The 23,065-nt window shown below is 34.3% G+C and overlaps 1 protein-coding gene across 3 annotated transcripts in view; it reads right to left on the bottom strand.

Moving 5' to 3' along the window:
* RLF (RLF zinc finger) overlaps positions 1-23,065 on the bottom strand; it is a 66,142-nt gene that overhangs the window by 15,945 nt on the left and 27,132 nt on the right. For 2 of the 3 annotated variants that reach the window (XM_039876649.1, XM_039876650.1), the window contains exon 5: positions 18,449-18,651. In XM_039876649.1, coding sequence (XP_039732583.1) covers positions 18,449-18,651 — 203 coding nt within the window. Of the gene's footprint in view, positions 1-18,448; positions 18,652-19,175; positions 19,267-23,065 lie in introns of those variants that run through there. The other variant, XM_039876651.1, reaches the window with a different exon arrangement.

Here is a 23,065-nt window from a genome sequence, read left to right as displayed (position 1 = left end):
TTTCTCATATAATTAAGAAAAAAATATTATGTGAGTTTTTCAAACAACTAAAATACTTTTAGAAATATATCTTTTTCATTTACACTATTTATGAGAATTTTTTTAAAAACCTCTGGGAAAATAAGAATTTTCTGGGGCTTTTTTTGGTATACTGGTAAACAGGAGAATAAGACCTCTATAGATTCTCACTCTATTTTATCACTTTCCTGTCTTAACAAACAGAAAAAAGAACATAATCTATTTTGTGACTATGTCAGCATTATAAATGTAAATTATACCAGGCAGCAAATATACAGGGCAAATGAGGTGTGTATCAGGGCATCTCTTCCAGAGTGCTATGCAGTTCCAAGTGATGGTTCTAAGTCTCTAATTTTAGTCATACCCTCAGGTAGGTATAGAAAGGCTTCTTTCAAAGCTTAGCTCAAATGCAATTTTCTCATCAGATCCTTCTCTAAGAATATATTAGAATCCCCATCAAAAACTCTACTCTCAAATTCCTCCTTTGTAGCATTTATCACAATTGCAATTCAATCATTAGTTGGACAACTTATTAGCAACTGTCTTCTCTGCTAGAATATAAAATCTATGAGGTCGGGGGCTATGTACATCTTGTTCAAAATGTAGCACTTATCAGTGTCTGGAACAGAGAAGACGCTCAGTAAATAGGTGCTGATGAAGGGAAAAAATCAAGTTTTTTTTTTTATCAGGTAAAAAGCTCATGTTTACAAACTGAACCTTATACAATTCTGTGTTTTCTAATCTTTTCAAAGACAATCCGATGACATAATAAACAGTATACTGTAGTGGTTAAAAGTAATTATTCTAGAACCAAATTGTGTATTCTCTTCCTGGCTCTATAGCTATTAGCTGTAAGACCTTGGATAAGTTAAATAATTTCTCAGTAACTTAGTTCCTCAGTTTCCTCATCTGTAAAATGGGAATAGACCTTTCCTCAGAGAGTTACTATATGAATTAATATGCTTGAGTACAACACAGTGACTACAGTTAATTCTGTACTACGTATCTGAAAATTGCTAAGAGAGCAAATCTTAAAAGTTCTCATCACAAGAAAAATGTAATTGTATATGGTAACGAATGTTAACTAGACTTATTGTGGTGATCATTTGGCAATATATACAAATACTGAATCATGTTGTACACTTGAAACTAACATAATGTTACATGTCAATTATACCTTAATAAAAGAAATATAGTATATGTGCCTATTAAAGTTACAGTTAAGCTTCGAATGGGAATGGCAAATAGGGAGCACTTTAAAAGTACTGTTAAAAATTGTTTTCATGAAATATAAATTTTTAAAAGGGGAGGGGGAAGAAAGTGAACCTTAAGAGTACTAGAAAGCATTTAGAAAGATCATTCTCAGATATAAGATCACTCGACGCAAATTTGTACTAGGGGACAAAGTTAAGTTATTAAAGACTAAAACATAATTAGATTCAGTTTTCGGGGAGTGGGGGGTGACTTCATCATACATTATAAAGATGAAATTTTATCGATGCCCAAAACAACCATGTCCTCATCCACAGCTGAATTAATCAGAAGGGTCACCCAGAGAAAGAAACGCCCACAACACGGTCACTTAAAATTGCATTGAGTGAAGGACCAAAATAACAATTCCAAAGTAAGTACAAACAGCTGTTCTAGAGCGAACACCATCTACCATCCACGCCATGTTAAAGCTCCCATAAAAAATCAAGAATTCTAAAATTCAATTTTGGTAGCAATTTAACATCTTCAAGCTGAGGAATAGTACGGAAAATTCTCTAAGCCAAATACATAAATTAGAATGGAAATTACATATAACTGCATTTCTAGAACATTTTTATCCCTTTCAAATAACTTTATTGTATTATCTCATTTTATCAATATGATAAATCTGTAATATTGGCAAGGCAGGCCAGAAATATTATTTCTGCTTCACAAATAAAAAATGAGCCTGAGATAGCTTCTTGTCTCAAGTCAACTGTAGCAAATAATCAGAATAATAAACAAAAAACTAATGTCATGTCATTTTATTCCTACAGGGAAGCCCTTAATTTTAAATTTTAAAGGAGTACATTTCAGAGATATCTTATAGGCTTTCATCTTACGGAACCAAAATGTTAGGAAAAAAGGGACAAAAGTGAAGAAAGAAGGAAATACAATTTAAGTAAAAATTCATTAACCTAAAATGATGGGGGAGGAGGAAATGATATGAAAAATATGGATTAATAGCTTATAAGGCATATATAGTTTTATTACTTTTATTTATCACAAATATTCTAAAGATGAACACTGTCTAACAGTTAGTACAGAATAAGCCTAACAGTCCCTCCTCCTCTTGCCTGCCTAGCCAATTCTTCTCATCCTTCAATATCCAATTAAAAATCATTATGAAGTATTCCTTCATAAACTACTCTAGCATACAATGATCTCCTCCTCTGCTCTGAATTCACAAGATCTTGTCAACATTTTTAATTGGGCTATTTTTTATTCTACTTTGGGACAACTTTTAAACGAGTGACTCACATCGGCCTTTACCTTTTATGATTTTACTTTTTTTATGTGCATTTACTTTGGCTCTCCTTGAAGATACGAGCATAGTCTTATGACTGATATCCAAAATCCTCTGTGCATAAAATTCCATAAGAAGGGAAGCAGACACGTTAAAATGTATGTGTCTATCAAAGCTATTTATTACCTGTAGTGTGCTAAAGTACTGGAAATAACAAAACAATTTGATTTTTGCCCTCATGGAACTCACAATCTAATCAGGAATAATGAATGAAGCAGCAGGGAATTACTAAGAATATAATGTATGTTAAATGCTACAATGGGGGCATACAGAATATTTTCCAAATACCTTTGGTAAGAAAAATCTAATACAAATTTGGAGGATCAAAAACAACTTCCTGTATGAAGTCACAATTAAGATGAGAATTAAAGAATTAGTAGGAATAATCCATGGGAAGAGTAGAGTGAAATAATAAAGTTGTTCCAAACAGGGAGATAAACACATAAAAGGGCCTAAAGAGTAAGAGTGGGCATGGTATTGGAGGAACAGAAATAAATTACTTCAATACAGGTAAGGGTATCCCCTCTTACTATCTGCTTCAGAATCTTTGCGTGACAAATAAGCACGTGGTTAACATTATTTTTTTTAGTTGAAGAGAATCTTAGTATTTTGCCCCAAATACCTGTATTTTCTTGCATATAGAGGAAAACAAGGTATGATAAAGAAATTAATAGTAAATTCCAGGTAAATTAAAATGACCTAATAAAAATAACCTAACTAATAATACAATACGGTTAACTACTCGTCCTCAACCTTTTGCAATAAATAGCTTAACACCATACTAAAAACCAAATACATGCCACAAAATACTTTTCAGCTAAAGTCAATTAAAATGAAGATTAAAGACAAGCTTTTGAGAATTTCAGTGATTATCTTGTACCTGGATAGGTACTGAAATAACTTTTTTGTTCTTAAATATGATTTCTATCCCTGAAGTTTACATTCTATACCTGTTAAGACAAGTAGGACATGCATCCAATAATTAAACCTTTGTTTACTATCCACCTTATTAGAGTATATGTTCCAAGAGAGCAAAAGTTTGTTTTATTCATCACTGTATCTTCAGTGTCTACAATAGTGCCAGGCACATGGAACATCAATAAATATTTGTTAAAATGAAAGGTTACAAGATAAATAACTTAGTGGCCATAAAAAGGCAGGATGAATAAATTGGTCAGATTGAAGACAGGAATAATGCGGACTGGAGTAAGGAAAGAAGGCTTCAAGGCAAATAGCTCTAGGGGGGATATCAGGGTCTAGATGTATAGGGCAGGATGGCCCGAATAAAGATGCCAGAATGAGCAGATTATTAAATGTGACAGTAATCATAGCATATGAGGAGAAAAAGGTTATCTTATGTAAAGAGATATTTACTACTTAACTGGCATTTAGTGAGTGAAAGGTTGAATTAAATAAGGTTAGAGATAGAGCTAATTTGCACAATGGAAGATATCCTTCATAGGCCATGTCAAAGAGTGGTGCAGTTTCACACTATACACAAACGTAACCTCCTAAGGAGGTTAGTGGTGGGAGCGGGGGCGGGGGGAGGGGGGAGGTCGAAATTCAGTCTGCTTACCAAGCCCTAAGTTTTGGAATAGAGTTCTTCCTCTGAGAAGAAGAAAGACCTCTGAAAGGCAACGATGTGAAGGAGGGCATAGTGGAACATGATGCTTTTTGCTGATTTCCATAAACGTACCATAGAGGATAATGACTACTGACAGACTGCAAAAGATGGAATTTATCATTTGGGTTTTACATAGAATCAGAGGATTTTGCTGTTGTTGTCTCTTTTGGATATATAACCAAAAGGGATGACTTGAAATCAGTATGGTTTTTAGATTAACTTCTATTTATTAGATTTCTCCTGATTATAAAAATGTTTATTATAGAAAACCAGAAAAATACAGAAAATAAAAATTATCCTTAGATATTACAATTCAATAACCAATGTCAACAATGTGATGAATTTTATTCCAGTATTTTGTCTATACACACTAACTGCACAGCTTGGATTCAATATATAACTACTGCAAATATGTCCCATTTTAAAGAAGGGTGGGACTGTGCAGGTCATATATCCTTTCTTTTACCCTAATGTTCTGTTGTGATTTAATAATATCTCTAACCTTTACACAGTATTAATATATGCCAGGCTCTTTTCTGTAAGTTTACACAAACCAAATTATTAAATTTTCACAACAACCCAACAATACAGGTACACTACTGTTATTCCCATTTACAGATTCAAAAGCACAGTCAGGTTAAGCCACTTGTCAAACGTTATATACAGATAGTAAGAGTCCCAGGATCTACCCCAGACAGTCTGGCTCCAGAGTTCACTCTTAGCCAATATGCTATATTAAGATGTTTAAACTGTAGAATGGGCAATACATTATTATTGAAAAGAAAGGAAACTGTACACCTTTAGTTTTCCCCAACTGTGTGCTCTTTGAAGACAAGAAATATGTTGATTGTTTTATTTCTAATGGTGGTAAATATTTACTCAATTGAAATGAATGGACTGTGAGCAGAACTAGCCGAAAACTTATAAGGATCTCAAAGACTATTCAGGATCATTCATTCCACAATATGTTCTCGCCTTGAGCCTCTTGCAAATCCTAACCAGTTCCCTCAGATCCTTCCTTATCAAAATCTACTTCATAACAAAAGTCTGAAAAGGCTGCATACTGAATGATTCCAACTATAGTAAAAAAGTGGTTGCTAGGGGCTTGGAGGGAGGGAGAAATGATTAGGCAGAGTACAGAAATTTTTTTATGGCAGTGAAACTATTCTATATGATACTGTGATGGTAGATACATGTCATTTATATGTTTGTCAAAACCCATAGAATATACAACACAGAGTGAACCCTAATGTAAACTACAGATTTTAGTTAATAATAATGTATTGGTTTTCACCAATTGTAAGAAATGTTTAAGACACTAATGGCGAGATGTTAATAGGTGAAACTGGGCGGGGGCGGGGGAGATATGGCAACTGTACTTTCCACTCAATTTTCCTGTAAACCTAAAACTGCTAAAAGATAATCTATTAAAAAAAATCATTTAACCATTTAAAAAAAATGAATTATCTTTTTCATTGTTAGCTTGTAAGAATTCTTCATATATTCTGGATTTAAGTCTTTTATAAGATATATGGTTTACAAATATTTTCTTCCATTCTGTGAATCAACTAACTTTTTACTTTCTTGATTGTGTCCTCTGATGCACAAAGTTGAATGAAGTCCTACTTATTTTTTCTTTAGCCACTTGTTTTTGGTCTCAGATGTAAGAAACAATTGTCTAATCTGAGGTCTTCACAATTTATTCCTATATTTTCTTCTACTTTGTTACAGTTTTAGCTATGACATTTAAGTCTATGATCCATTTGGAGTTAATATATGACCCAGTTTCAATTTTTTGAAGAGGATATCCACTTGTTAAAAGAACCATTCATTGAAAAGACTATTCTTTCTCCCATTGAATTGTCTTGACATCTGTGTAGAAAATCAACTGACTGTATGATTCAAGTCCATTGATCTTTCTATCTTTTTGCCAGTAATGAACCATACTGTCTTGATTAGTGTAACTTTTTGGTAAACTCTGAAATTAGGAAATGTGAATCCTCTAACTTTGTTTTTTTACAAGATTGTTTTGGTTATCCTGGGTTCCTTGAATTTCCACATGAATTTTAAGATCAGCTTGTCGATTTCTACAAAAAAAGAACATGGGATTTTGACAGAGATAGCATTGGATCTGTAGATCAATTTGGGGAATACTGCTACGTTTATAATATTAAGTCTTCTGCTCCATGACCATAGGATGTTGTTCCATTTAAGATTTTCTTCCAACATTTTATAGTCTTCAGTGTACGAGCCTTACACTTTTATTTTCAAATCGGTTCCTAAATCCCTTCTTTTTGATGCTATCGTACATGGGTTTAAGTTCATTTTTACACTGTTCATTGTTAGATGTATATAAGTGATTTTTGTGTATTAACCCTTATAGGATTGTTTTATATAAAAGATCACGATATATGCAAATAGACAGTTGTTCATCTCTTTCTAATCTAAATGCCTTTTATTTCTTTTCTTGCCTAACTGCCCTGATTAAATAAAACTTCCAGTACAGTATCAAATGAGAGTGGCAAGAGCAACATTCTTGTCTTCTCCCTCCCTGACCTTAGAGGAAAACCACTCAATCTTTCATCATTTTATATGTATTTATAATGTCAGCCATGGGTTTTCACAGATGCCCTTTATCAGGCTGAGAAGTTCCCTGCCATTCCTAGTTTGAGTGTTTTTACGTGAAAGGGTATAGGATCCTATCAAATGCTTTTTGTTTTTCTTGTGATGAACATATGGCTTTCGTCCTTTATTCTTGCAACACGGTGTTATTATATTCATTGGTTTAAAACAACCCTATGTTCATTCCTGTGATCTCACTTTGTCAAGTTGTATATTCCTTTCTATATGTTACTGAATTTGTTTTGTTGTTTTTTGTTGAGGATTTTTACATCTCTATTCATTAGTGATAGTGGTCTGTAGCCTTCTTTCTTCTGATGTCTTTGGTTATCGAGATAATAATGGCCTCCAGGAAAGATTTCGAAAGTATTCTCTCCTATTTTTTTGATGATTTTGAGAAAGACTGTTATAAATTCTTTTGTATATATTTTGTATAATTCACCAGTGCAGCCATGTGAGTATAGGCTTTTCTTTGTAAAGTTTTTAAATTACCAATTCAATCTCTTGTCAGATTTACTTGTAAGTCAGTTTTAGTTGTTTGTATCATTCTAACAATTTGTCCCCTTTATCTAAGTAAGTGTAATTTTTTGGCATACTGTTGTTCATAGTATTCCCTTATAACGCTTTTTTGTTCCTGTAATGTTGATAGTGATGTCTCATTTCTGATTTTATTAATTTTAATAATCTCTTTTTCTTGTTCAGTCTAAATTTATCACTTTTGTTGATCTTTTCAAAGAACCAACTTTATTACTTTTCTCTATTTTGCAGTGCTGATTTCATTTATTTACAGTCTTTGGGTTTAGTTTGCCCTTCTTTATCTAGTTTTTTAAGGTAGATGTTTAGGTCACTAAGACCTTTTTTAAGACTGACATATTGCAACTGTAAATGTCCCTTTAAGCACTGCTTTACCTACATCCCGTAAGTTTTGTTTTGTTGTATTTTCATCACATCTCAACGTATTTTCTAATTTTTTTCTTTGATCCATTGCTTATTTGGGAAGGTATTAATTTTCACACATTTGTGAATTTCCCAAATTTCCTTCTATTACTGACTTCTACTTTCATTCCATTGTGGCTCAAGAACATATTTCATATGACTTTAATCCTTTTAAATTTATCAAGGTTTGTTTTGTGGCTTAATATGTGGTCTATCCTAGAGAATACTCCATGTGCATTTGAGAAGAAAGTATATTCTGTTGCTGTTGGGTAAAGAATTCTACAGAGATCTGCTAGCTAGTTTAGTGTTGCTCAAGCCTTCCATTTCTATGCTGTCTACTTCATTTATCCATTATTGAAAGTGGGGTATTAAAGTCTCCAACTATTATATTGAAATTGTCTATTTCTCTAATCAATTTGGCAGCCCATATATTTAGGGGCTCTGTTGTTTCTCAGACTGGATAATCTCAACTGACTCCTTCATTCGAGTTTACTGATTGTTTCTCCTGCTAATTTCAAATCTGATATTGAGCCTCTCTAGAGAAGTAATTTCAATTATTGTACTTTTCCACTCCAAAATCTCTATATTTTTTTAAAAATAATTTCCATTTCTTTATTGCTACTCTCTACTTATTGAGACATTGTTCTCATAATTTCCTTTAATTTTGTAGACATGGTTCAACTGGTTCTTTGAATATACATTTGGTCTTCATTATTTGTAGATTCTATATTTACAAATTAGCTTACTTGCTAAAATTTCTTTTTAGCCCCAAAATTCAATACTCACGATGCTTTTGCAGTCATTCATGAACATGAAGAGTGGCAAAAAATTTAAGTCTCCTGGGGTGCATGTTCCCAGCTAAGGTCAAACAAGGTGATACTCTCTTGTTTCAGTTCTCATACTGCAATAAGTGTTTTTTTCACATTCTAGTGTTTTGTTTTTTTTTGTATTCTTGTGGTTTTCACTGGTGATTTCACTGTTTAAAATTGCTCCCAAGTGTAGTACTGAAGTGCTATCTGGTGTTCTTATGTGCAAGAGGCTGTGTGTGATGCACCTTACAAAGAAAATCTATGTATCAGATAAGCTTCATTCAGGCATGAGTTACAGTGAGTGTTGTTGGCTGTCAGTTCAGTGTTAATGAATCAACAGTATATATTAAATATAGTATCCCCACATAAAAACACACATACAAAAAACAAGGTTATATACTCATCAATTGACAAAAACTTTGCGATCAGAGGACTGCAGGAATCTAGCCTTGTATATCCCCTGGGAGCAATGGTTTCAATATTTGCTAATTCACTGTTTGCATTGACTATATAGAACATAACCACCATGAATGATAAAAGTTGATTGTATTTGTAACAAGTGGTTTAAAGTCCTTTGTTTATTAAGTCCAGCATCTGGGTGTCCTTAGAAACGGTTTCTATTGGCTGCTTTTTTCATGTTTCTTTATAATGATAATGTGGATATTTAAAATATCATATCGTGGCAACTCTGGAAATCTGATTCCCCCACCTCTTTAGGGTTTGTTACTGTTACTATTTATTTGTTTCGTGACTTTCCTGGAATAATTCTGTAAAGTCTGTATTCTTTGTCATGTGTGGCCACTATAGTCTTTGCCCAGTTTGCTTAACAGTCAGCTAATTACATATTCAACATATTTAGATTTGTTTAAATGCCTTGAAAAAATAAGTCTGTCTGCTTTCGCCAAGCGGCTCTGTGTTTATGTTGGGGCATGCTTTCAATATTTCATTAGGCAATTTACAACTCTGCCCTGCCTTTCATTTCCTACTTGTGCAGAAACTCAAGGCAATAAGAGGTGAGGGATTAGAGTCTTCTCAGGTTATTCATAACTTGGCAGACACGCAGCCCTGTATATGCGTGTTACTTTCCAGAGTTCTAGGAATGTATCAGAGGTTTTCAAAGTCCCCTATGGACATCCCATATCCCAGTTTTTTTTCAATTTTTGCACAGTCTCTTGTTAGCCTGACTGGTAATGCTTCCTCAGACAACTATCATGTTAAATAAACAATTACCACTGACAGCTTTTGGAAGAGTAAACTCTTAGTCAAATATAAGACAAGTCCTGAGAATGGAGCTTTTTGGAAACTTGCCAGATAGGTTAAATAGTGACAATTCTCTGGGCATGGGCTTTTGCAGAGTTCCAAATCCCCTCTGCTTCCTGAGGTGCCTGCTAGGCTGCTGGTTTTCATAGCTACTGCAGTTTTAAGGCTATTTTCAAGGTTACTGTGAAGCTGGTAAGGGTGATGGGAAGTTGGGAAAGTTAAAATGCCACCAAGCTCACTGTTCTTATTGAACTTCACCTTTTTCTTCAATAAAACCTCCCTAGATTCTGGTAAGCCTTTAGGTAATTTCTAGAGTTCTGAAAAAGTTAATTTCATTCACTCTGGTTTCAAATGCCGATGACCTGGAACTCTTAATTTCTAGACCTCTCCCCTAAGTTTCATATTGTTTGGCTACTGTCTGCTGTTCCTCTCCTTCTGTAGTTCATCTTTGTATCCTTAGTGCTTAGTAAAGTCTTTCAATGAACATACGTTAAATGACTGGAAAGCATGTCTATATCATTTCTTACAACAACATGTGAATCTAAAATTACCTCAAAATAAAATGTCTAATTTTATTTTAAAAAGAAAAAAAAAGATCACCTTGGATATTGTAGAAAATGAACTGTGGGAAAAAAAAATAAATGCAATTACAAGACTTTACTAATAATCAGCCAACTAAACACCAATGGCATGACAGGTGCCAAGTGGCAGAAGAGAAGGTAGGCAGAAATATATCTGTCTTCCTAAGTTATTTTCATGTTTAGGCTATCAAGGTAAACTAGTATTCTAGCCAGTGCCATTGCTGGAATATTTTATCATTTACCTTTCTCTAGAATATTGGTTTTCAATCTAGTATTTTCCTGATCCATTCTGAGGTAGAATGCCAACCAATTCTTTCCTAGTAATAAATTTTAAAAACTGAAACTAGTAAAGGTCTTTTCAAAAAGGAATCAAAGTGGATTTAAGGTTATCCATAGATTTCTCTCAATTGCACCCTTCAGTAGGAGAAGGGAAGTTAAAGTTAGCAAGCCTACATTTCATGTAAAACTGGGTTTACCTTTAGGAAAATCATCCCTGATAGGTTCATAGACAACAACTGGAAAAAAGACTGATTCTAAAAATCTAACTTCTTTAAATCTGCAGCAATAGCACTATGCTATGTGGTCGCATGTAGGTTTCTTAAAGAAATAAATGGTCATAGATGCTTCTAATTAAACCCTATGACTGTGTATCTAAGAGAAGCCTAAAGTGTCCTACTGAATTCTTTAAATGATGTGTCTGACTAACTCCATAAGACCTCTCCAGTATAATCATACAATATCCACACATTACCCATGAAAGTGAGATTAAAAGATCCAGATACATACTAAGCCATGGGAAGATGTCTCTTCAAAGCTATTTAAAAGAACCCTGCTTCAGGAGATAAATATTTAAATAGGCAAATCCTCAGTTTCTTCACGTGGCCTTTCTACCTTCAGTGTATTTTTTGAGTATATGTCTCATAAGGATAAAGTAAAATTATTCAGACTTTAATTTTAAATTTAATTATATACTTTGCTGTTATTCCTTGTTCCAGATCCATTTTAATCTTATTTAAGCTACACCTGGAATTTCTATGTTGTTTACTTTTTCTTACTCCCAAACTGAATTCCCTATGGGTCCTGTTTAAATGTATTTGCTCTGTTTATCATTTATACCTAGTGACTGTGTCAATTCCCAACAGTGTTAGACTGGTGAGTAAATTAGGTCCTGTTTGTCTTTTCCTTTTCCCACCAAGAAACAAGCCTCTGCTGACTATTTCTACTAACTACATTAGACACTGAAGATGTAGTTCATTCAGGGATCAAGGCTGAAATGGACCCCCTACCTTAACTGTGTCAAGAACTCTGCTGACAGATTTCTTTGTTCTTCATAATAAAAGAGAAATGCTTCGTGTTTAAAACATCATTATCCTTTGTATTATATGTGGAAAACTTGATCTTTGCAAAGATTTCATCTTTCAGTAGTAAAAAAAATATATAGGAAAATGTCTACTTGGGACACTGGGACATGGCCAAGTCTGTAACTTTCACTGAAATCTTTTCATATGTAAAATTAATAAATATGTCATCTCATTTAATTCTAAATGAAGTATTTACAAACTAGAACTTGATGATTCCATGGAGTTCAGAATTTTGGCTTTCAAACTGACCCTGTCAATTAACCTTAATTGTATGTGTCTGGCTAAATCTTCCCCAGCAGAGGTTTCCCATTACACACACCTATTACTGTGATACCCACAGGTGTCAACATACAAGTGCTTTTATTCCCAGCTGTTGCTCAAGTTAATTTGACTCTTCTCCTAAACTCAACTGAAATAGATGGCAAAATGTGTGTATAACTCTGCTACTGTAGAGCATATGCTGATTTTAAATTAATGAACATCCAGTGATTCATCAGTACTCCTCCAAAGCAAATTTTAAAGATTCTTTTTAATTCTGTTGTTACTTGCAAAAGAAAGCATCACTGGATAAGAGACTAATTTATGATGGTACCAGTGTTCCTTTTAAAATAATTTTATGATGAGTACTAAATGTTTTTTGCATTGATTTAACAAATTAATCCAAATTATTATAAAATATTTTAAGTCATACTTATATATAAATGTATAAATATGAATGGAATGATATACCACCAAGATGTTTCCTATTAGAACATGGTTCATCAATGCTAACTAAAAACAAGTTGTACAGTGGAAAGAGGGCTGGCCAGGGAGTTAGATCTGTGTTCTAGCCTGGGCTTGGACTCAAACTATCTTACTGCAAGCAGTCTTGGAAACATTATCATCTTGGCTTCAATTTCATCACTGATAAAACATGGAGGGTTAGACTAAATGATATTTAATGGTTGTAATACACTGGAAAATCTGATTCTTGTAGAACAAGGGTCAGCAAACATTTTTTGTAAAGGGCCACATATAAAATACTTTCAGTTTTGCAGAGCATATGGTATCTGTTACAGCTACTCAACTCTGCCACTGCAGAGCAAAAACTGCCACAGATAATAAACAATGGGTGTGACTGTGTTCCAGTATAACTTTATTTACAAAAACAGGTAGTAGATGGATTTGGCCCATAGGTCTTAGGTTGCCAACTCCTCTATTTTTGTCCTGTCAGCAAGTCTTGTCCTTTCTCTTCTTGCTAATTAACTCCAATCTCTTTTAACCTAAAATATGCTTTCTGACTAAGCTTCCTAAAACACTGTTTCAGTCATTTCACTTCCTACCCTCAAAACCTTCCTGATGTCTACTACATCAAATCTAAGCTCAAATGCACTGGATTTTCCAAGGCCTTCCTTTCCCCCACTCAACAGGTCTTATTTCTCACAAGATGTCAACACCCACTCTCTGCCCCAGGTAAGGTGTTCTCTAGTGGGTCCCTGCAAAGTACACATTCATTTCTGTGCATTACCACAGTCAGTTTTCCCAAAACCATTCTTTCTATCTATCCAAACCCCACCATTATTTCAAGGTCCAATTCAAGGATCAATTTTTATAAAGCACTGTATGCCAGTCTGCAAAGATATTCTCTATCTCTACACTTCAAGTGAATTTAGGGACGGTACCATATGTCTTAATAGTTATCTTCCTGTAATTGTTTCTGGCAACCAAACTTGGCCATACACACTCTTTTGTATTTGCCAATGCTTAATACAATGCTAAGAACAAACTAGGTTTTAAATAAACAAAGGCTGAGAGATTAAAGAAAAAGTTGTTATTATAGGATGAAGAGGAATCAAATCCAAGGTCTAGCATTTATGGTTCTTCTGAATTCTTTTGGCATATACCAGGTGCTGAGAATAACCATTACTACATTTTACTCTGGTTAAGTTTCCTGAACACAAAATTCTGCAGCTGTTATTAGAAGTAAGCAGTCTCCCATCTCCTTACCCTTCCCAACGCTGCAAATACATACATTAGCATACAGGCTTATAGTTAGTCCTTTATGAGTGCCTACTATGTGGCTAAATAGTCTTCTAGGATGTAGGGATTTGGCAAACAAACCTATGTCCCTATCCTTACAAAGTTTTTAATTTAGTGAGAAGAAACAGAGAATAAGCAAATATGATGACTAAAAGAAATAGTAATATATACTATAAAGAAAAAAACAGGTGGGTAAGGGGAGAGTGATGGGGGCCATTTTAGATGAATTTATATATAATGATAGCAGATATTTATTGGAGAAAAATATGACAGAGTAGGGGGACAGGGTATTATTTTAAATAGGATAGTGAGGAAGGCCTCTCTGCTATGGCAATATTGAGGAAAGGTGTGACTGATGTAAGGGAAATGAGCTATCCAAATTATCTTGTGGAAGGGCATTCCAGGCAGAGGAAACAGTAAGTACAAAGTTCTAAAGCAGGAATATATTTGGCTTGTTCAAAGAACAGCAAAAACAAGGTAGATGGAGAACAGGAGCATTAAGTTGTACAAGATACATTCACAACACAAGCCTATGAAACAGAACTGAGCCCAGAAATAAATTATTTATATGGGCAAATAATTTTTGACAAAGGAGCCAAAAACATACAATGGAGACAAGAAAGCCTCTTTAATCAATGGTGCTGGGGAAAATTGGAAAGCCACATGCAAAAGAATGAAACTAGGCTGCTATCTGTCACTATACACCAAAATTAACTCAAAATGGATAAAAGACCTAAACAGAAGACCTGAAACAACAAATTGCATAGAAGAAAACATAGGTACTAAACTTACAGGCTTTGGTCTTAAGAGAAGATTTTATGAATCTGACCCCAAAGACAAGGGAAGTAAAAGCAAAGTAAATAAATGGAACTATAACAAAGTAAAAAGCTTCTGCACAACAAAAAACACCATCAACAAAACAAAGATGCAACTAACTGAATGGGAGAAGATATTTGCAGACAACACCTCTGATAAGGGGCTAATATCCAAAATACATGAAGAACTCATACAACTCAGAAACAAAAACAAAAATACATAAACAACATAAAATGCTAAAAAAATAAAAGCAAACAATTCAGAGGACTTGAACAGACACTTCTCCCAAGAAATACCAATGGCCAAAAGATACATGAAAAGACGCTCAACTTTGCTAGCTATTAGGGAAATGAAAATCAAAACCACAGTGAGATACCACCTCACACCTGTTAGAATGGTTCTTACCAACAAGATGAATAAAAACAAGTGTTGGAGAGGTTGTGGGGAAAAAGGAACCCACATATACTGCTGGTGGGAATGTAAACTGGTACAGCCACCATGGAAAAACAGTATGGAGGTTCTTCAAAAAATTAAGAATATAATGACCATATGACTCAGCAATTCCTCTTCTGAGTATCTACCCAAAAAGTCTGAAAACATTTACCTGTAAAAATATATGCATTCCGATATTCAATGCAGCATTATTCATGGTAGCCAAGACATGGAAACAACCGAAGTGTCCTTCGACAGATGACTGGATAAAGATGATGTGGTACATATATACAATGATATTACCCAGCCATAAGAAAAGATGAAATACTGCCATTTGCGACAACACGGATGAATCCTGAAATTATCATGCTAGGCAAAATAAGTCAGATAGAAAAAGCTGGGAACCATATGATTTCACTCATATGTAGGATATAAAACTGAAAGCAACAAACGAACAAGACAAAAACTCATAGACACAGACAACAGTTTAGCAGTTACCAGAGGGGAGAAATAGAAAGGGTAAAGGAGGGTCAAATATATGGTGATAGAAGATTTGACTTTGGGTGGTGAACACGATGCAATAAACGGATTATAGAACTGAACATCAGAAACCTATATAATTTTATTATATAATTTTATTAACCGATGTTGCCCCAATAAATCTAATAATAAAAAAAAAGATAAAATAGAGATTGTTAGATAAGTAGCCAGGGGCCACTGAACAAAAAATAAAGACTTTAGATTTATTCTGAAAAAGCTGGAAAGGTGTTGAATGGTTATGACCAAGTAAGTGACATGGCCTGATTTAATTAAGAGATTATTCCGGTTACTTTTGAGAAAAAATGTAGGAGGCAAGAGTGAAAGCAAGTACATCAATTCGGAGTCTTCTGAATTCATCTTTGCATCCCGAAATGTCCAAGAGAGCACTTGGTATATAAATCCTTAGGTATATAATACTTAGGACAAAATTTATTATCTCATATCTTTAATATACCAAACTCAAGTATGAATCTCAGCATAACCACTTTAACCTTTGTAACCATGACATGTTACTTAATCTTAGCCTTATTCTTAGCTCACCAATAAAATGGAGCTACCTAAAGGTTGTTGTGAGGATTAAATGTGACAATGTATATAAAGCACTTAGCCTAATGCCTAGTACATAGTAAGGACTCAAAAAAATGGTAGCTGGTTATTTATTGGCCTCTCCATCCCACCTAACACTGAGAATATACTTGGAAGGCAACTGACTTCATTGAGAAGAAAGTTCGTTAAAACAAAGCCCTAATATCAGAAATATCAGAGGCTTAGTTATGGACATGTTAAATTTGCCAGGCTATTAGCCATACAAGTAAAGATAGTAATTAGGCAGTTGGATATATGAGTATGGAGTTCGGAGGAGAGGAGTGAGCTGGAAATAAAATTTCTGAGATTCAGACTATAGTTGGTATTTACAGTCATGAGTCTAGATGAGATCACTGAAGGATTAAATATAGATTTAAAAAAGAGAGCACTCAAAAACAGAGTCCTAGAGTACAGACAGAAATGAGAAAGGGGAATCAATCAAGTAGAAAGAAAACCAAGAAAGTGTTGTACCCTAGAAGCAAGTAGAAAAACTCTTAAAAGTTTAAAGATAAAGTTAAGAAGTCAGATTAAGTAAGATAAAAACAAATCTTCATTGGACCTAGTGATGTGGTAAACTGGCAGGGGTGAACACCATATTAGACTGTGTTCAAGGAGAAAAATGTTAAAAAGTAAATGCAGACAATTTGTTCAAGAAATTACCCTGAACAAAAACACATAGTAGGAAAAGAAAAAACAAATTACCCTGAAAGGCCAGGAGAGAAATGAGGTGGCAGCTAGAAGTAGTAGTAGAATCTAAAGATTTATTTTTAAAATGGAAGAAATAACATAAATCCTGACGTGATGGTTATAGCAGAGGTGGACACTGATTATGCTATAGCAGCATTACCCTTGATGGGGCAAGAGCAGATGGGATCTAATAAAGAAGGCAAAGGGATTGGCTTAAGCTAGGAAAACAGATATAGTTTACCCTTAATAACAAAAGAGAAACTGTATATGCATAGATGCAGGCAGGAAACTCTCTTCCAACTGCCTCAGTTTCCTCAGAGAAATATAAGGTTCATCAACAGAGAGTGAGATGGGGTAGAAGATATTCTAGTATAGGTTAGATGAGAAAGAAAAAGTATGAAATAGTGACCTAAGAGAAGGGAGAGTGAATAGATGAAAAAAATATAGTGTGAATGATTTAAAGTAAAATCAGTCGGCAGGTTTTTCTCTACAGAAGTATGACCTCACTTCTGGTGTAGGTAAAGATATGGAGTTGGTGGAAATTTAGGGATAATTGGGATACTAGTTAGTCAAGTAAGTACAATTAAGGGAGAGACCAGCAGAGGAATTGAGAGTGTATGCAAGGGACTGATAACAATGACTATGGAAGAGTAGAATAAGAAGAGAAATAGGAACATAGGAAAAGGTGACAGGATTAATAGATGTTTGGTCCTGGTGGTCTTTACATTAAAAGGAATGAGGTGAAAAGATAGTTACCTCTGAAGAGCAGAATGTTTATAGTTCAAATTGTCATAAAAATGTAAGAATTACTACAACATAGATCCAGATTCTTAGAATTCCTAAATTTAATTAAAAAGTTCAGTGTAAAGGTAAACTTTTGGGTAAAGGTAAAATTTAATAAAAAAGTTCAGTGTAAAGATAAAAGAAGAATCCATGTCAGATGTGAATGGAAGATAAGAGAAGTAAATGGAGGTGATGGAATACAACCTAGGAATTCCTTATTTTTCCTCTGTATAATTTATCAAAAACTATTAGAGAAAACTAATTTCAGTTTTTCTAAGGAAAACAGTGATTTGAGGTGAAAAAAAATTCAATCTAACTAATAAAATAGTTTAAGAAAGGACTCAATCACTTTACTCTTTTCCATGGCATCTAGTTTGTCCACTTTACCTGTTTAAATGCACTCACGGGTTCTAAAGTCCTACATTTCCGTTTAGTTATATGTATAAAGTAACTTATGCTAAAGTTAAATGCCATTCTCTTTAGTTTATCCCTTGATGCCAGTATTATTTCTGCATTTTCCAAAAATAGAGAAATCATTACTTTAAGAAAAAACTTTCACATGTAAAAATTTCAAAGCAAACCATCATCCAAACACAAACATCCATCTGTATATTCTTTAATTATCTACTTTACAAATCCACCTACGACATACCTTTATATTCAATCTGTTGGAACATTTAAATATACAATTAAAATATCACTTTTCAGAAGCCTGGGGAAAAAATCAGTCTTGGTTTTCATCTTGCCATGCAACATTTATCAAATTCCATTAAAATTCATAGTAAGTGTGAATGACAACAGCAGTCATTTGCTTTACTCACCTCCTTAATAGCCTCCTCATTAGGAAGAATGGAACATAGGCATGTGATATAGGCTTGCTGAAATGATGATACATTTGAAATTTCTTTAGATTCTGCACATAGTTTTGATAAAGCAGTAGCCTGGGGGATGCAGTTAGATTTCAACAAATGTTTTATTCGCATTTGGAGAAAGAAAGGTCCTTCTTGTGCAATCAATTTATTGACTAAAAAAAAAAAAAAAGGAAAATAAAACAGTTTGATAACATATCACATAAGAGGTTGTTAGGAAAGTCTGATCTTTTGTTGTTGGCTGGTTGGTTTTTATTGAATAAAAATTCAGTTGATGTAACTGGGAAGTTGATTCTGGTCTCAATACTCATTTAATAGAGCAGAAAGTAAAACTAATTTTGCTAATAACTCCCACATTACTTAGTAGTTTTATTTGGAACACCAAAACTTTTAATAAAGCTAATAACATTGCACCAAAACTAATTTGATCTTCTCCTTCAATTTCTGATAAGGATAGTAAGGATTAGTGAAATTAACTATAAGCATAGATGCAAGAAAAAGAAGCAGGTAACCTATGTAATATTAACAACTACAACCTGAACAGTTATGAGGTATCAAGCTTTAAGCTAAGTGTCTTTATGTACCTTTCATTTATTCTTCACACCACCACCAAGGCAAGTATTATCATCCCCAGTTTAAGGTTAGGAAAATTAACATTCAGAGAAATTAGGTAACTTGCCAAGGATTCCAAAGTCAGTGGTGCTCTTTCCTCTAAATCAGGCATTTCTCAAAGTGTGTTCCACCGACCAAAAGACCTGAGAGATAGTCCTAGAAAAAAAAAGGATTCCTTGGTCAAATCTTGGAACAGTCCTGCAATAAAGAAAACTGTTCACTTTTATTTAACTCAATTTTTCCCAAACTGATTTGACCAGAGAACCCTTTTACACATATTATTAGTACAATGTAAAATATATGTTCCTGGTTCAGTACACACTTTGGAAAATGCTGCTGAGCAGTACTGAATATTAAGCACTTGAGTACTGATTTGTACAGTGTTCTGGACAATCCCTCAATTTATGAATAGTAGATACTCAACAAGAGTGTGGCACAATTTTACAATAGTATTACTTATAGACGTGAGTCTGACGCATGTCAAGACGAGTGGGGAATGATCAAACTGCTTTAGGTTGCTCATCTAAAATAGTGTTTCTTAAATTTAAAAGTACTTTCTGAATCACCTGGGGAATCTTATTAAAATGCAGATTCTAATTCAGTAGGTCTGGTATGGGACCTGAGATTTTGCTTGTCTAACAAGACTCTCAGGTGATATCCATGATGCTATATCTATATGGACGCATATGGAGTAGAAATCATTAACATTAACGATAAACCACTGGTGTGGGGTGGTGGTAGAGATAAACCACTGGCCCAATCTTAACTGTATATCAGAATCAACTGTAGAGTTTTTAAAGTTCTTTTATTAGGTAATACATATTACACATGACAAAAAACTCAAAAGGCTTACAAAAAGGTATACAATTAAAATTGTCTCCCTTTCTACCCTCCTTCTATAGCCTCCTTCCCCAAGACACAATAACTGTTTCCAGTTTCTTATTTATACTTCCAGAGATATTCTGAGTACAAAAGATGTATTTTTTCCCACTTAATATATCATACAGGTCATTTTATAATTATTGTACACTTAGAGCTAACTCAATACTTTCAACAACTGAATAGTATTCTACTGTGTGGATCTATTAATTTAGCCAATCTCCTACTGATACATTTGCAAATTGTTTCCAATCTTTGGCAACAGCCAATAATGCTACAATTTACAACCTTGTACACAGATCTATTCACATATGTCTGACTATATTTAAAGAAAAAATTCCTAGAAGTAGAAATGCTGCCAAATTGATCTCCAGAGTTTGTACCAATTTATATTCCCACCACTTATCCATGGAAGGTACTCATTTCCTATGGCATTTCAAAAAGGTCTGGATGCCAAAGCTCCAACTCTGGAGATTTTGGTTTAGTAGGTGGAGAATGGACCTCGGGATGCGTGTGTGCTTGCGTGTATATGTTGGTTTTAAATTCTGTAGATACACTGAAATGTAGTTAAGATCAAAAAGCATGGAGAGGAAACAGATCACTTTCACATGGACTTTTTCATGTTAGTCCCATGGGCACTAAACTCCACAAAATGAACTCATAACCATATTTCTCACTCAAATAGTTCCTCATTTCTTCTATTTTCCGTAATGGTATTCTCTCAATCCTACAGAAATGAAATTCTGGCATTATTCTTCTTGCTGACTCCTTACCTCAAGGAAATCAATTTAGTTATGTCCTATCAATTCTTTTTAAAACTGTCTCCAATCTCATTCTTGCCACATCTGTCAGCCCTATATCCTAATCTGCCAAACATCTGACTCTACTGCTTATCAGCCCTATCAGGTTTTAAGCATTTTCATAAATCCCATACCTGAAAACAAGTACATTATTTACACAACCCACCCCCTTCTATATTCCCACATTTACTTTCACCACACTTAGTTTTCTCTTAAAGTACAGTAATAAAGGATTACAGTGTATAAACGTTAAGATCTGGAGTTTTGGAATTACCAATCTGAGGCTGAGTCATGACTCTGACACATATTATGAGACCTTTGGACAAACTGACCTCTCTGAGCCTCAAGTTTCTTCCTATATAAAAAGATTAGTAATATCCACCTCATAGAGTGGAAAGAATCATAAATGAAATACTAGTAAGGCAGATAAGACACTTAGCACAGAGCCAGACTCAGAGTAAATGCTCAGTACTCAATACTAGTTATTATTTGTCTATGACATCCTCCTTATTATAGTATCAGAAATTTGTGAACAAATATCAAGTCTTGTTAATTTTTCTATTCCCCACAGTACTACACACGTCTTCTATATAAAAGATACTTAATAAAACCACGTATTTAGCAACTAAATGATTATCACTCAATCAAAAACCTTTAGTATCTTCTAACCTGAGCTTAAATTCTGCCTCCACAATTTTAACTACGTGGCCTGGGGCATGTGTGTAATCTCTCACCTGTTTAATGAATTAAATGATATGGAAAGCACTAATACAGTGCCTATCACATAACAAGTACTGTATAAATCATAGCTATTATTAAGGTAAAACTATTATTGAGGTAAAACTATTTTATTCAATATATTACAACCACAGTTAAATTGTTATATCAATTTTTAACACAGATCAACCTTGCATTTTAAAAATCATTTATGTTGAAATCAATCTTTATTTTTTGAAAGAAAATCTATCCATACACTTCAATATTTAAAGTGAACACTGAGAAGTCTCACTCTCAATCATGATCCTTTCTGTATTTTTTCCCAAACACTTTAATACAAAAAAATTTTTAATCATATATCCTCTCCTCCATCCAGATTCAACAACTGAACTGTTTTGGCATATTTCTTTACCTATATTTTCTCTTTCTGAACCATTTAAAAGTAAGTTGAAAACATCATGACAGTTTACCTGGTATATACTTTATTATGTAAAAAATGATAACATTTAAGGTCCAGTTAAAAAATGAAGTTGTTTTTTTTTTTTTATTAAACAGGAAAGTTTGTTGTTGTTGTTGTTGTTGTTTTTAATAGAGACTCAGGTGGCACATGAGAATTCATAAAATGACTTCAGTGGTAAGGGGTAAAGGGAAACAAAAATCAAACAACCAAGGGGTGGGGTAAAAGCTGGCTGGTTCCTTCTCAGACTTATTTAGAGAAGGGAGCTGGTGACTCTGAACAGTAAGAATGGATCCCTTCAAACCTCTGGTAGCGGGGAAAGAGAGAAAAATGCAAAAGGCTACTGCTTTGGTCCTTCTGAGTCTCAATGAGAAGGGGGAAAAGCTTGTGTTTTGGTATCATAAACTATGGAGGCAGGTGCCAGGTAGGGTACAAGTCCGTTGGAAAATTGGCAGATACTAGATAGTAGTTCTGGATGACCTTTGTGCTGGAATCACTCCAGTGTGGTGGTAGAAGGGTCCCCACTGTTGATGGGGGTTGATGTCTCTGTACGGGGCTGCACCTATTTCCAACTGCTCCACCACCCTGAGAGTAGAGGTTTTATGGGTGCTAGGCCTCAATATTCCATGGTGCTTGGCTTGGCCTTCTGTGGTAGGCTGCTGAAATGGCCTGGGGTGGAAAAGCCTTTGGTACCTGGGCTAGAATCTGGGTATGAGAAACCCCCTCATTTCCCTGCTTATCATGCCAGGCAGAAGTGTCAACAACTGGTACTTAGTATGTATTTCAGTAATAAACTTTTTTGGGGGGTGGGGGATGGGGGAAGACACAAAATTCAAGAATTCAAGGTGGGAAAAATAAAAATCTTATGGATTTTTTCCCCCAAAAAACTAAACTGAAAAGCATTTATTAAGTTCTTTGGAGGTTAAAAAATGCACACTTTTATGCTTCTATATTATAGACCAGAAGACAATCAATGAGATGACAGTCAATATTTCTAACCATAAAATATGTTAATATCTGGGCTGCAAGAGCAGTTGAGCTATAGAGGAAGCTTTCTAATCTGTTTTTGACCTGAAATCAGCGTAACGGTAAACTGAGAATATA

The sequence above is a fragment of the Pteropus medius genome, unplaced genomic scaffold (assembly GCF_902729225.1).
Source record: "Pteropus medius unplaced genomic scaffold, Ma_sr-lr_union100, whole genome shotgun sequence".
Taxonomy (NCBI): Eukaryota; Metazoa; Chordata; class Mammalia; order Chiroptera; family Pteropodidae; genus Pteropus; species Pteropus medius.
The sequence above is the reverse complement of the archived record's forward strand: the minus strand, read 5'-3'. Positions and strand labels throughout refer to the sequence as shown.